Here is a 15,867-nt window from a genome sequence, read left to right as displayed (position 1 = left end):
AAAAAAAATAAATCCATCATTCTCAAATTTTCAACTTTCATTACCTTCTTTCTTTGACCTCCTCCTCCTCCCCTTTCTTGTATCCTGGTTAATAATTATCGCAGCAAATCCTTTCCATAGTTCATAATATTCTGTCATTATATTACCTTAATCTATTTTCATCTTCTCTTATAGCAAACCTTAAAGCTTAAAACTTAAATATTATTTTTACCAACTTCTCATAACCATATCATTAACCTAATTCTTTAAACATTTTTACTAGAACCAAGTAATTTCATTTCAACATTTTTCTAACATTCATCAATTTTTTTAAAACAGTCCTAATGATAAAAGAAATAAAACGATCCAATCTTCATCCAGCGTCCCTTCCTCCTGGTCCCAGGTTTTGTCAGTCCTTTTTGTCCCATTGATCTAGCGCATTAACCTGGTGTCCTTATATCCGAGGCCCTCAAGTCTCTTCCATGTCCCTTCCGCGGCTCTTCTTCATATTTTCCTTTCACTCGTGCGAACTCCAGCTTGGTAATGTTTCTGACCCTTTTCAGCAAATCAGCCCCATTTCCATAGTCCAGACTAAACTCCATGTGATATTTAAACACATGTTTCAGATTCCCTCCAAAATTAAGAGCCCCCACAGCTCCAAACATCTGACGGCCCATTGCCAGACTTGGAAAGTCCAAACATCCCTGCATGGGAAGGTCAATCCAACCCCCCATTTCCAAGCCAGTCCAAACTTTATCTTTCCAAATCTGGTTTTTTCCAAATTCATTTGTCAAATCCAAAGGCTCATATTCCTGCAGGGCCACAACTCCCTCCATTTCTGGCACCCAAGATTCAGCAGCATCCTCTTCTCTCATCTGTACTGTCATAGCACACTCCTGTTTTAGTTCCTGGGTGGGCTCCATATAGTTTCCCACTACCTGTTCAAAAGTTCTGACCGCATTAGTCATCAAATCCGTCTTCTGACTTAACTGATCCAATAGGGCATTTATTTTACAAAGAGCACCCAACAGAGCTTCTGAAAACATTGTCCTGCAAGGTCACAAGTCCTTTCCCACGATTGTAATCTGTGGCAGTTGCAAGCTCCCTGGAATTAGTTACAGTTTCACAGTCTCCCTCTAGGGGGAAAACTTCTATTTATTCTTTCTTTTAAGGACAATAGCAACAAAGTTTCTTTTTTTGAGATATTCTGTCAATATTTGTTCCTTTAAAATGCGAAAGGAAACAGTGGAATCACTATATTACTCTTCTTTTAGCTGTCTGTCAAAAACATTTGTCTCTGGTCAATGAGCTTCAAACGTCAGTCCTGACACTCAGCTCCAGGATCAGGACGGTGGAAAGTTACTTTACTTTAAACTCACTTCTGCAGGTTTAAACAGTCCAAAAAAAAAAAAAAAAGATCCCCCTTCTTCTCCTGCTACTGAAGGGGGGTTCAACAATTTTAAATGATGAAAGCCAATCCTTTAAAAGTGATTTTCTAAGCTCTAGTTTACGTTGTCTTTGCTTTATTCTGACTACAAAGAAACGGAAGGCTGACTTCCTGTTTAGACCTTCCCGTTTCAGTACCAAAGTGAAGTAATTTTTTAAGTCCAATTCCTCTCTACTCGCCAGTCCTTATTTAAAGTCCAGTTGTTCAAGATTTAAGTACTCACGGGTGATTCTTTTAGATGCCAAATTGTCCCAGGAAAAAGGCAGCGCTCTCCGGCAACGGCTATGCGGCTTCGCTCCACGGAAAGAGCAGTTGACTCACAGCACTGCGCCACTTCCCCCTCTTCGCTTCAGAGCCCGTTAATGGGTTCCTTTGTGGGTTGGGGGGGCGCTAAGGGTGCCCGCCGAGTCCCATGGTCACAGGCTTCATCCGCCTGTGATTTTTTAAAGGGTCCCCGCTTCGCCATAGCGGAAAAGACCCGTTTCGCACGGAGCTGGTCCCTCCAGTTCAGAGGGAATCCGCCATTGCCGATGGCGCCACCCCCGGAAGTCTTGTGTTCATTATTTTAAGGAGTGTCAAGGACACTGGGACTTGAACCAAGAACCTCAGGTCAGAGTTGTACTAAGTCAGATTATTTACCTATCTAGCCTGGTATTCTGTGGATCTCCAGTGTCTCAGGCAGAGTTATTTCCCCCTCAGCTGCTATGTGATTATTTTAACTGGAGATGCAAAGGGCAAAATCTAGGACCTTCTGTGTGCGACGCCCACCATGAGTTATGCTCCTTCCTACATTAGTATGTGCTCAGGTCCTATTCAGCAAAGGTGGATTCAGTAGCATGTGACCCAAATAAGCACCTGAACTCGTGTGTGTGTGTGTGTGTAAGGCTGAGAAGCTAACTATTACTCTGAATGTATCCATCAACTATCCAGCAGCTGAAACAAATAACACAAAAAGTTCACATTCACTTGTAAAGCTGATGACAGCATTACGTCATAATCTTTTTAATTTTTAAGAAAATGTACAACATCAATGGCCAGTAAACAAATGGTACGTGTGCCAGAGTCTTTGTAAGGAACTGTGATCAGATCTATGTGCACAAATCAGCTCATACAAGTATAAATCATGAAATGCGCCACAAACGTGATTTTTAAAAACTCAATGTGTTGTTGTTGGCATCCGTCTATCTCAGGATACAATGGAGGAGTGTGCCTTTGAGGGTGAAGTCAAACCATTGGAAGGTTACACCGCCTGCTTTGGCTGTAGAGACTGATGTGGGAGAGTCATGTTTTGTTGCAGCCAGGACAACGCAATGTATTAAAACAATTACCGGTAATTGGAGGGGGAGAGCTGAAGATATTCCTTGCCTGGGACACCATTTTAGACACTGCCCTTTAGACACAGAAGAGAATGGTGTTGTGTAAAACCGGGCACCTGAGATTGGCTGGCTGGTAGGAGGCCTTTAGACTGGCTAGCCATATGTGCTAAATAAGTGTAATTTAATGCTCTCTCACACAAAAGAACAGTACCTCTTCCAGTTGTGACTAAACTTTTTCATAGCAAGGGCTGCATCAACACATGGTCAGTCCTTCAGGGGCTGAATGCCAGAATGTGTGACCAAAGTGTAAAAGTCAATATACTTCTAATACTACTACTAAGATGAAGAAGGAAAACATTGCGAAAACATTGCAGGGCGAGTAAGATAAGAAAAACAACTGTTAGCCTCATAGAATCAGAGCAAGGGATCCATGGGAGCAGTCATTTTTTAAAATTTTGATTTTAAAATAATCAATGTTGTGGGTGTTGAGCCACAAAAAACTATTATATGCAGCCCATGAGTCATGTTTAAGCCACTCTGCTGCAGACCAACCACTACCTTCTGTTCAGCAACTGACTGCAGAGTCCATGGTCTGTGATTGTTTTTGTCCTGTTGGAACATGCAGGAGCACAGTATTGGTGTTTTGTTTCGTTTTGCTTTTTTACCAATTCACACCCACTAGTGCTGAAAATTTCAAGCCAAGAAGTGCTAAGGCCCATGTGTGCTAGGAAGCCATGCAACTTAAAATAGGTATGTGAATATTTACTGTCACTTCATTGCTACTTTGGGAAAGATACATGGCCAATGCTCAAAGGCACTTATGCTACTTCACATGCTTTGGCACTGAACTTTGAAAGCAAGAACAGATTCCCTGGGCAGAGTTCTGTAATTCATATGAAAGATGTGCATGCCACAGTTCTGGGGCTGAACAGATAAGGTGTCCTAAATGTTTCACTACATCTTCAATTAGCAGCTGCAACTCCCCAGCTAGGGAATGTAGATTCAAGATTAACAGCTTGTTGTTCAGTTCTAGATTAGGAATTGCTTCTCCACCAAGGTTTTCTCAGCGAGGTTCCTCCTTCCAAGTGTGTTGCGAAGCATCTTCACAAACTGAAAGTCAAAGTAGTGCAATAAAGACACATGTCTATTGCAAAGGTACCCAAACTGTGGCACATGGAGCACCAGTGGTCCACCAGCTGCATTCAGGTAGCCCATTGTGTGTTTGTGGACTTTTGGTTAAAATGGGAGGCAACACACCCATCACATTAAACATGTTCTTGGTTTTCTCTTGCGTCCAGGGGCGTCTTACCCATAGACGTTAGTGGTGTGGGGTGCCAGGGCGCCAGATTTTGGAGGGCGCCACAGGCTGAGTGTCCAGGAAGGAGAGTCAGGGAGTGGTCCCTTCCCCTCTCTGGGGCAGTCCACTCCTCTCCTCTCAGCCGCCCATCGGAGCGCGCTGCGTCCGGCTCAGGGAAGCCCCTTTGCATCCCCTCCTGCTGGGGCTGACTGGGCACCTGGCGGGTGCAATCAAGGGCAGGCGCGGGGCAGGGCGGGGGTGTCTCTCCCACCCCTCTCTGGCCGTGTCGCTGCCTGCGTACCTCCCTGCGGAGTCTGCGAGTGGAGCAGGGAAGCGCCCTGTGCAATCCTGGCACCGAGCGAGGATGGGACAGCCGGCGAGCCACCTGATCTGCTTGCTGGCCCTTCTGTCGCACAGACTTCCCTGGATGGGGGAAGGTAAGGGGTGCTGGGCGCTTAGAGGGAGGCTTTGCAGGAGGGCTGCGATCCGGGCGCCTCTTGTGCAGTGCCGAGTGCACGTTGGACCACACGATGTAAACGAGCTGGACCAAAGACACTCCCCCCCTTAAAAAAGGTAGAAAACTCTGGGAAACGGGGGGGGGACGGGACAGAGAGATATTTGCACCAGGCGCCAGATATGCTTAAGACAGCCCTGCTTGCGTCTACTGCCTGACAATTCCATTCCGTAACCCTCAGTTTTCACCCACTCTCACAATAAATGAGAGGGGCAGAACCTTCCACTGCTTTCTCCATTCCAAACATATTTTTAAGAGAGTAAAATTAACATCTCATCCTCTAAGGACAAAGCTGTCAATTTCATATTTTCTCACTTTCTCCAAACTTTAGTTCTGGATCAATTGGCATTTTTTTCTTTTTAAGGCCTCATGAAAATCTGTCACTATTTTAGTGGGTATTTCTCCCAATATATGTATTCTTGTATGCATTGGTTGGAGAAGTCCATCACTAAATTGGGAGAACTGTGAATTTCAAAGCATAGCAGCATTTCAGTTTGTGTATTGATTGTTTTGCGAAGTGAGAATTAGATGGGTACGTATGAAAATGACCTAAATCCCCACCCCAATCCCTACTCTTTAGAGATATATCATGCACCTGGTGTAACAAAACCATTTACCTTTTGCACGACAAAGGTCACAATTGTTGACAATACAAAATCCTGTGCTGCCAAATCTACAGCAGAGAAGACAAGGAGTTCAAAGAGCAGCAGCACCAGTTCATGACTGTAGAAAAGTGTTCTGCTAAATAAAGCACGGTCATCTAGAGGAAGAGGAAAATAGTATCTTTTTTCAGATTTCCACCCTTTTTACTCTCACAGCAATTACTCCGTTTCTGAAAAAAAATTGCACCCCAAAATAGAATCTGTATTGCCACATCCAGACTACACATTTGAAACATACAGTGGAAGCTGGACCATTAGGGCAAATGGGTCACTGACCCACTAGGGTTGCCATACGTCCAGAATTTCCCAGATATAGCTGGGTTTCGGCTATGTAGATTTTGGTGAATTTTGACATTGTGTGTATGGATTTTCACTTTTTGAAATATGGCAACCCTATGACCCTTACTTACAGTCAGCCAGGGGGTGGCTCTGCCTGTCCTGGCTCTGGCTCCACCTACTGGTGGACTCCCTGCTTCCTGCTTTACCAGTCTTAACAGACACCAGCCATCACTTAAAGCACTTTTACACCACTTTAACAGTCATAGAAGATCCTGGGAACTGTTATTTGTTAAGGGTGCTGACCTCAGAGAGCTACGATTTTCAACACCCTGAACAAACTACAGTTCCCAGGATGATCCATGACGGTTAAAGTGGCATAAGTGTTCTTTAAATGTATGGTGTGCATGTGATCTAAGCCTCTTTATAACCATAAGGTCTTGCAGGGTCCACTTTTGTTGTCCATCTGTTAGTCTCCATGCCACAGGAAAATAATTTAAGAGTGTGTGAACATCTACAAATATCAAGGAGCAGTATCCTAAATGTGGGCACGTCTCACAGACTGGTATAATGGTTAGTGACATACTTCAACCATCAGTGGTACAGTAAATGGCACATATCCATTCCTTGCATTTGATTGGCTTCTGTTTGAGCAGTCATGGGCTCTTTCATCTCATTATGGAGCTCAGCATCTCCCAGGATTGTTTTTTTTTTTTTACTAATCTTTTTATTGATATTTTGGAAACGACATCAAACAATACAAAAAAGAAAAAAGACTGAAAAGAAGAAAAGCAAACAAACAAACAAACAACAACAACAACAACGCCTATAAACATAAAACAAACAAACCAACATAACATCACTCAATTGACTTCCTTCCATCTCAGTTTAGGCAAAATAAACTCATAGCTTATCTGCAGATTGTATTATATCAGCTCTTTACATCGCAGGTTTTAGATTCCGCCCACTGTGATTTTGGTAATACCTAGATTGATTTCAATGTAACTTACAAATTTACTCCAGTCGTTCGTAAACTTAACGATTTTTTGATGCCTAATTTTTTGTGACATTCTAGCTAATTCTATATACTCATATAATTTCATTTGCCATTCTCTAATGGTGGGGATATTGGATCTCCCAGGATTGTTAAGAACTGGTAGCTCTGTGAAGTCAGCACCCTTAACGCAGTTAAATCCCTGTGGCAGCAAGTGTGGTATAGTAGCTAGAGTGTCATACTAGGACCCAGAAGACCAGGCTGAAATCCCCACTCAGATGTGAATTTCAGTGGGTGACTTTGGGCACTCACTGTCTCTCACCCTAACCTTCCTCGCAGGATTGTTCTGGGAATTAAATGAGGACAGGGAGAACCAACTATACTAACTTGAACTCCTTGGAGAAATCAGTGGGATATAAATGAAATAAACCAATAAATATATTGTTAAAGTAGCACAATAGTTATCTAAATGTATGGTGTGGATGTGAGCTAATAAAACGCAATACCCAGTGCAGAAGCTTACAAACCAATTCCCACTGGTAAGTGTTTGGAATACCATTATAGAGAGTGGAAATGTCCCCTGGTTCCTGGAATTCCATGTCCATGATCCGCTCCAGGAAAAATTTGTCCTTCACCATGTAGTCCATATCTTTGTATCTCTAAAGGGTGGAGAGAGTGAGGAGACAATTAAAAGTGAAAGAAATATGTCAATACAAGATGACTCACTTATAATTCATTTCCAAAACAGCTGGGCCTGCACGAATGCACAAAGACAAGGGGAAAAACATTAACTAAGGGTACTGCCACATGGCAGTTTACTGTGGACTCAAGTGTTGCTGCTCATGTAGAGAAGCTGTGGGCTGCATCCACATGACATCACCATCAAAATGGCTTCCTATATTATGTTACAAAAGCCTGGTGCCTGCCCCCTCTCTCTGCCAAGCAGTGGCCAGAGCGCATGGGATCACAGGCAGCCACACAGGGTCTGTGCCCCTTTGGAGAATAGAAGACACTGTGGAGATGATCGTGCTTTAAGAAATAGGGTTTATTTGCCTATTTACACCCTCAGTCTGCATGGAGGGGGTCCAGATCTTACAGCATGGCCCAAAGCATTGCAGGCAGTCCTCCCTCACCAAGATAAATCTCAGCCTTCCTCCTTCCCAGAAGCTCCTTGCCCTGCCCCAAAGCAGTTACCGTGGCAACCATCCAAATCTCCAGTCTCTGATCACACCTGGAGCAAGATGTTCCATTGCCTTGTTAGCAACCACCATGACTCTCTTAACAGCCCTGGTTTGGTTTGGCTAGGCTACCCTCCTATTATTATTTTAAGAAGACCTGATAGACCACCCAGGCAGTGGTCCATCTCTACCTTCCTCATCTGAGTTATCATTGGCTTGCTTGGCAGAAAGAGTCTCAATGAGTAAGCAAGCAGTGACATCTTATGCTCCCCCTCACCACTGTCTGGGTCAGAATAAAAGGTGAGTGAGCAATGGTGAAAGAGCAGCTCCAAGAGGTTCTTGTCAGTGGTCCCTTGGTAGATGCCTGACTGTTGGTAGATGTTGGTCCTTGACGCTGGCCCCCATTATTTGCATATAAAGCAAAACACTTTGTGTAGAACACACCATGGATACAAATACCCAGTACAAATAGGAGACAATAGTACAATAGTACAATAGTAGACAAATAATAGACAGAGGTAGCCAAAGACTCACATGTTCAAAAAAGGAGACCAGAAAGCGATTCAAGGCAAAGTAGCCATTTAGTCTCTGCTTGTGAAGGTCAGGTCGGATGTGGGCTCCTCTGGTAACCTGTCACAGAAAAAGTGCACAGACTTTTAAAGTTTGTGCCAGTTACTTGGCATTCCCAATTGAAGAGGTTTTTTTTTAATACATCTATTTGTTTTCACTCAGATCTTGCCTTTGGCAGCAGGGATCTTGGCTCAATTTTCACCTGCTGTTCTGGAGCGCTGGCTTCCATGCACAGACAGAGTTTTAAATTAAAAAGTGGAGGGGGAAATGGGAGGGTTGCCTGTAGCCTAGCAGGCTGCTGTTCCTTGAAGGAGCTCAGCAAAAGAAAGCTCAACTAAGGTTAGCTTTTGATCAAGAAGTAAAAACAACCAAGTTTTGTGAAGACTGTGGGGAGCATCCCAAAGGCCAGACAGAGAGTCCCAGAGTCTGCATGTGGCCCCCGGGCCTGACAGCTTCCACCCTCGAAGGCATCATCATTTCTAAGTAATACTTTGCCCAGCTGACCAATATCTTTGTCTAACAATTACTGAGAAAATAGGATTAGGTACTGTACCTCCATGAAAGATAGAGTTATTCTGTCATAGAATGCTCGAGTCCTGTCTGTAAGAAGCACCTCAAATGTTTGCACATCAGAGTAGGCCTCCAGGCCTCTCAGAGCACAGAGGTTCTCCTGTAGAGAGAACCAATGGAAGGGGTGGAAAGAATAATAATTGGGAAGTACAAAGCATAAATATCAGAGATCTCTTCTGGAGAGGGAGGGAGAGACGTGCCAGCCAAGGCTCAAACCATATTGGAGTTCACATTCCTTTGACTAAGGGTGTGTTCACATTACCATCTTAAAGCGCAGTGAAGTTGTTCCCTGCCCCTGAACATTTCAAAGCTCATTACCCCCTAGTTGTTCACATCAACAGGGCTTTATTTATGTCAGATTTGTTTCTGTAGACACTAGGCAGCGTTGACTGGGCAGGGGATGTCTTGACCCTCTGCCAAGATGTTCATACAAACAGCTTAAGGACTAGGCCTAAAGCGAATTTGAGAAACAACTCATCTAGCATTTTATCACAAAGTACAGGATACATATGCCTTTGAGATAATGTCAAGTGAACATGGATTAAAACCCAGCGAGTGCCCAGGAAATGGAAGTGTGAATAGAGTCATAGAAACCTTGCCCCATGCCTTATTTTTGCACAAGACCTAATGGAATTGATAACAATGTTCCTATTATTGGGGGCGGGGTGATGGGGTGACTATAAAATCCACAAGTTCTACCTTTCAACTCCCTTCAGTTTCAGTTGAATCATGATCCCCATAGCCTTGTAAAAATAGTAGCTAATGGGGTTTAAATCCTGACAAGCTCACTTGAAAATGGGCAAATCCAACAGGGAGACATAGCCTTCCCAGGAGCACAAAGTAATTGTCATAAAGAGAAAGGACAGATGGATGGACCAGTAGACACTATTACCTCCTCCTTCCTGATATAGGTGAGCATGGTGTCCATGCCCACATCTGCCTGTCCATGGACACTTCTCCCATGGATGTAGAATCCATAACATCTGTGTGTCAAAATGAACACTGACACCTAGAGGGACAGGGAGAGGCAAATGAAGCACGCAACCATTTATCAAATGGGCAAATACAGTTTCAGAACATGTTTGAACACGACTGTAATCAAAGCTTGTTTACAGATTAACAATGGCACAATTAAGACTCCACTCTAGAGCAATTCAACCACACCCAACATATCTGGGCCTTTTGTGGGCAGGTGCCCCAGTTAAGGAATGTCCTCTCCCCAGGCAGACGAAGACTTTAAAAAATCACCACTCATTTTAGTATGGTTTTAATTTACCAATGATCAGATGGCTTTCATACTGAATGCATTTCATCTGCCGATTTTACCTGGTGTTGGTTTTACTTTGCCCCAGTACTTTAATGCTGTAGTTTGAAGAATTTTTAAATTTGTTTTCCTATTATTACTACTACCACAACAAATACTACCAGCAGCAGCAGCTTTGGAAATTCTATTCAAATTGAACAGCAGGTTGTAAATACACTGAATAAACTAATCAGTTATGAGTCACTAGAAGGCCTGTATAATTAATTTGTTATCATAATACCCTGCTTGCCCATCTTGGAGCAGGATAGCGAACAAACTGGTCCTGTGGTGACTTTGGCTAATGGCACATGGCCAAACTTTTATCTCTATGCAGCTCAGCCATTTGTTGCTCTGCACTGTGTTTTTTTTGGCTTGTATTATGATTGTAATTTTCATATTTATTTATTACATTTGTATGGTTCTCTTCCCCTGACATTTTATCCTCACAACAACCCTGTGAGGTAGGTTAGGCTGAGAGACAGTGACTAGCCCAAGGCCACCCAGTGAGCTTCATGGCCAAGTGAGGATTTGAACCCTGGTCTCCCAGGTCGTCTTCTAACCACTATGCCACAAGGGCTCTCATAGCATTCAAATAAAATAATAAAATTTTATTATTTTAATGAAGGTGTCTTTTTTAAATTTGTGATATTTTTGTAATCCACACTGGGACCATTTGGTGAAAGAATATAGTAAATAAGTACATGAACATAAACGGCTTAGCAGTTTGAATGATTAAGCTGCGCTGTATAGAAATCCTGTTAAATAAATATAATGCGACTCACATTGCTCAGGGAACAAAGATCAACAAACTGGTGAATCTTGTCCTCTACAAACCGCTCATATAACCCAACAGAAAACAGCACCTGTTTAAAAAAAAAAGGCATGCTGCCTATAATCACCCTGTAATTATGGTAGGCAAGAGCACACAGTAGGTTCCTCATCAGCAGCAATACTCAAAGGGTGCCTCATTTTACAGGAGGGGTTCAAGCGCATACTGGAAACTTAGATTTGCGCAATTAAAGTGCTCTGTTAGGCAGCCAAGGATGGCTGCCTCTCTCATTTTTGTGTTATGCCATGCTCCCCATGGCAACCATTTTGTGTTTTGCCACAACCTCTCCATGGCACCCATTTTGTGACTGACACCCCAAGCCAGCACTCTTTCAAAATCCAAAATGTGTCTACTAGTCCGAAAGGTTGGCGACCTTGGACTTATTTCTTAATATAGCAAATGAAGTCTTTGAGGGTGTCCTACAACATGCACACAATAAGATTGCTCACTTCTTTTGTCATGTTACCTACCTAAGGACCTTTCAAAAACGGTTAGCTATTGCTCTTGATTTTGCATTTGTTACATTTTTCCACACTAGCACTAAAGGAAGAGGAGATGTAGAATGACCTAGGTAGCCCTTTATTCTAGGGCTAGCATCAAGGATATATATATATATTCTTAGGCTGTGTACACACTATACCTTGGAAACACATTCTTTCCCTCAAACAATTTTGGGCACTGTCATTTACTCCTCACAGAGCACAATTCCCAGAAACCCTTAACAAACTACAATGCTGTAAATTCTGAGAGACAAAATGTGCTTCAAATATGCTTTTAAGCTATAGTGTGTATGCAGCTTTAGTTAAACCAAACTCAGTGAGAAAGATCACCTGTACAATCCCCACTGCCAGCCAAACAGAAGCAGCAATCCCAAACCGAAGAATTGGGCTCCAAGGAGCATGATAGGCATTTGGTCCCGGGTGCAGATTCACATTCAGGTCTCTTGATGTGAGATTCTTAAGCCCCACCACCTAGAAATTAAAAGAAGCCTGTTTGGTCCCCACTTCAACAGAACATAGTGGGATTTGGGCCTAAGTCTCTTCTCAACCTCACTGAGTGGCTCCCCCACCCACCATAAAACTGGATTTGACCAAACTGCGGGAGGCAGTGGAAGACAGAAGTGCCTGGCATGCTCTGGTCCATGGGGTCACGAAGAGTCGGACACAACTAAATGACTAAACAACAACAAGAGTTGACAGGGCTGCTGAGTCAACCACATTGTAACTTGGAGAATTAAAAAGCTTTAGAAATGCCCAATTTATAAGTTACATGAAGACACTGTAAGGTCATAGGTTAGGCCCATGGTTTATTTTATTTTCCTTTCTTTAAATATTTTTAAACTGCACCACCATGTTAAAAACACTGCAAGGTCTTATAAAAACTAGAAGTACAGTAATTATTTTAAATTGCCTTTACTGTGTCAAACACTTCAGTAAAAACTGATGGGCAAAGGGTGATGTGGTGTTGGCCAATAGCTTAAATATCTTAACAAAGGGGATCAGACAAATTAATGTAGGCAGAGGGGCCTACCAAGGATTATTAGTCATGATGGCCCTATGTGGTGCAACGTTGGAAAATGTTGATCACTTCTCCTACCTAGGCAGTTATCTTTCCACAAGGGTCAACACTGATGCCGAAATCCAGCATCACCTGAGCTCTGCGAGTGCGTCTCTCTCCCGACTGAAGTGCAGAGTGTCTGAGGACCGGCACATTCCCAGGGAAACCAAAATGCTTGTTTACAAAGCTATTGTACTACCAATCTTGCTGTATGCTTGTTGTCAGGACTGGTCGTTGTCCTCTTCAGATCACCACACAAATGCTTCTTGTTCTTTTATAAAACTTTTTATTGCGTATTAACAAAACAGTCTTATAAACAGTTCTTAAATATTATTCCTCAGAGTCACTTCTTTCAGATACCTTCTGAGCTCTGCTTCTCCATGACCAGCCACTCTCAAAATGGCGAAGGCGCCCTTCCCTTCGCTTTCCCGCTCTTTTTTCTAACCTCCTGGCTAGAGCTGGCTTGTATCTCCCCTCCTCCAAATCTGAGCTAGAACTTAACCCTTGCCTTTCCTGGGAACAGCCGGTCACTCCCTGTTGTTCCTGTTGCTCTCTTCTCTTCAATTCACTGCTCTCCTCCCCCCCTTGGGGAATGCTTTCTTCCTCTGGGAAACTGGAATCTTCTAACTCTAACTCTTCCCTGACACTTGTGAAACATGGACCACTTACAAACGCCATCTCCAACTTCTCGAACGATTCCATTAATGGTATCTCTGAAAAATCTTACACATCACTTGGGAAGACAGGCGAACTATTATCGGTGTACTGGATGAAGCAAAAATCACCAGTGTTGAAGCAATGATTCTTCAACATCAACTTCGTTGGACTGGTCATGTTGTGCGGATGCCTGATTATCATCTTCCAAAGCAACTACTCTATTCTGAACTTAAAAATGGAAAGCATAATGCTGGTGGTCAACAAAAGAGGTTTAAAGACTGTCTCAAGGCAAATCTAAAAAAATGTCATATGAACACCGACAACTGGGAAACACTGGCCTGCGAGCACTCCAGTTGGAGACCAGCCTTCACCATAGGTGTCATGGACTTTGAAGACACTCGAACTCAGAACGCAAGGGAGAAACGTGCTAAGAGGAAGGCACGCTTGGCAAATCCACACCATGATCAAATCCCGCCCGGGAACCAATGTCCCCACTGTGGAAGGACGTGTGGGTCCAGAATTGGCCTCGATAGTCACTTATGGACTCATTGTTAAAACAATCTTACTCGGCTACAAGTGACCGCCAAAGAAGAAGGAAGAAGATGATGGCAACCTCCGTGTCCTGCCTTCTAGCTTCTTCCTCCATTAGTCTCAGAGTTGCCCTTGTGGAATTTAGCATGTTACCTCTGCCTGTCCTGGCTCTGGCTCCACTTACTGCTGGTCTCCCTGCCTTCTACCCTACCAGTCCAAATGGACACTTCCTCTCCTCCTGCCTCTGAGCTGGCCCTTAGAAAATCTAACTGTCTTCCAAGTTTGGCAGAAGTTTTTGCACTCCTGGTGATCTGTGCAGAAGGTTGTGCACGCTGTGGTCCTAAGTATATTATATCAGTGACCTTGAGAAAGAGGAAAGTTATCAGTAGCAGAGCACAGAGACTGCACAACAGATACTTTCTTTCCTTAATCTCTCTCTCTCTCTCTCTCTCACCTCCAGTAGCAGCAAGACGGCAAACAACTGGAGTGAAGGGTTCACTTTTCTGTGGGTCTGGATCTCGTTCCACTCATTAGCGATCAGAAAAGTTCTCCAGGCACTCACAGAGGAAGTAGCCTTCTGATATCCTGAAGCAGGGGAGGGAGGTTAAACACACACACACAATGAAGCTGAAACAATTGGCTTTATTTGAAGACTCCACACTTGGCAAAGTGCAAAGTGCAAAGCTCAACGCCCCTGGGTTTCCTTGAGCCCTTGCTTATGTTAATTTACCTCTCCTGATATGAAATCGTTACAATCTGAAGCAAGCTTGCTTCCTGGAACAGGCTCCTGCTGATTTCCCAGAAGAACCGAGGGCCTCAAAGTGATTTGCCAACACTAATTAAACAAGCAAGTATCACACAACAGCTGTGCGAATGTGCTGTAGGTAACAGTGCCCTCATTTTCCTGGGAGTCAAAGCTTTAGATCTTCAAGAACATCCTCCGGTAGCAAGCACGTGGTGTCAAATGTTTCATGCTCCATCCCACAAAATGCTAGGAAGCCCCATGGCCACCCCTTTTTGCCGGAATACAATGGTAGGTGGCAGAATGAAAGGGCATGTGAAGGGATGCAAGATAAGATGGGGTTTTCTTCTGGCTGTGTTTTAAACTAAAATGGCTGAGCACAACCCTGGAACTGGAAGCAGTCACAGGAGACTGGGAGGGAAAGCCATCGGATGATTCTTCCTAGCTAATTAGAGATTTGTAGATGGAGCACTGATTGGCATGCTGCCCTAGCAGCTATCCTCCTTGGCTAGCCCTAGATCATGGGTAGCCAGTGAGGTGCTCTCCAAATACTGCTGGATGACCATCAGTCCCATCAAGTATGGCCATTGATCAGGGATAATGGGAGTTGCAGTATAGTCAACTTGAACCTTGTGGGGGGGGTTACACTTCAAGGATGGTACATATACACAAAAACATGCACAGTTAAACCACCCCCTTGGAACCACCCCTACACAAACATCCTTACCTTTCTAGAGCTGGCATAGCAAACAGGTCTTACCCGCCAAGCGAGGCAGAGCTCTCGTAAGCTCTCTGCCTTGCTTACAGGGCTCTAGGAGGCTATTGAGAGATCTCTCAAGGTGCCCGAGTTCCTGCGAGATCTCCAAGAGCCCAGTGAGCAAGGCAGACGGCTTAAGAGCTCTTTCCACACCAGGAAAACCCTGCACACAAAAAGCTTTTAAGCTCTCCGCCCCCTGTATTTTTAATTTGTGCGATTTTAGCTGGCTGGCCACCAAGTGCATAAAGCAGAAATCATGCAAGTTAAACATATGCAAGATGTGAGTTGACTGTACAACCATGTCTGGAGAGCACCACTCTGTCTATACGTGCCCTGCACAGAGATGGAATGGAAAAAGTGGAGAGAGACAAGTTTTGTACCCTCACTCCTAACACGACAATGTGTGGACACCCAATGAAGTTGAATGTTGGAGGATTCAGAACAGACAAAACAAAGTACTTCTTCAAATAGTGTATAGTTTAACCGTGGAATTCACTCCCACAGGAGGCACTGATGGCCACAAACTTGGATGACTATTAAAATGGATTAGACAAATGTATGGAGGTAAAGGCTATCAATGGCTACTAGCCATGATTAGCTATGTTCTGCTTCCATGGTTGGATGCTTTCTTTTGTCTGTTTTGAAATTTCCAACATTCAGTTGCTGCCTTCAAATCATAGCCTTCTTA

General features: G+C 43.7%; 1 protein-coding gene across 1 annotated transcript in view; it reads right to left on the bottom strand.

Moving 5' to 3' along the window:
* Positions 1 to 2,387: 2,387 nt before the first annotated feature.
* The window catches only part of LOC128419402 (meckelin-like), a 29,359-nt gene continuing 15,879 nt past the window's right edge, over positions 2,388 to 15,867 (bottom strand). The window contains exons 16-24 of the mRNA XM_053400049.1: positions 14,135 to 14,265; positions 11,766 to 11,906; positions 10,889 to 10,969; positions 9,696 to 9,812; positions 8,787 to 8,903; positions 8,198 to 8,293; positions 7,042 to 7,144; positions 5,171 to 5,313; positions 2,388 to 3,852 (exon numbers count right to left, since the gene is read on the bottom strand). Of these exons, the coding sequence (XP_053256024.1) occupies positions 3,772 to 3,852; positions 5,171 to 5,313; positions 7,042 to 7,144; positions 8,198 to 8,293; positions 8,787 to 8,903; positions 9,696 to 9,812; positions 10,889 to 10,969; positions 11,766 to 11,906; positions 14,135 to 14,265 (1,010 nt within the window). The 3' untranslated portion in view covers positions 2,388 to 3,771. The remainder of the gene's footprint in view (positions 3,853 to 5,170; positions 5,314 to 7,041; positions 7,145 to 8,197; positions 8,294 to 8,786; positions 8,904 to 9,695; positions 9,813 to 10,888; positions 10,970 to 11,765; positions 11,907 to 14,134; positions 14,266 to 15,867) is intronic.

Source organism: Podarcis raffonei, chromosome 8, assembly GCF_027172205.1.
Source record: "Podarcis raffonei isolate rPodRaf1 chromosome 8, rPodRaf1.pri, whole genome shotgun sequence".
NCBI lineage: Eukaryota > Metazoa > Chordata > Lepidosauria > Squamata > Lacertidae > Podarcis > Podarcis raffonei.
The sequence above is the reverse complement of the archived record's forward strand: the minus strand, read 5'-3'. Positions and strand labels throughout refer to the sequence as shown.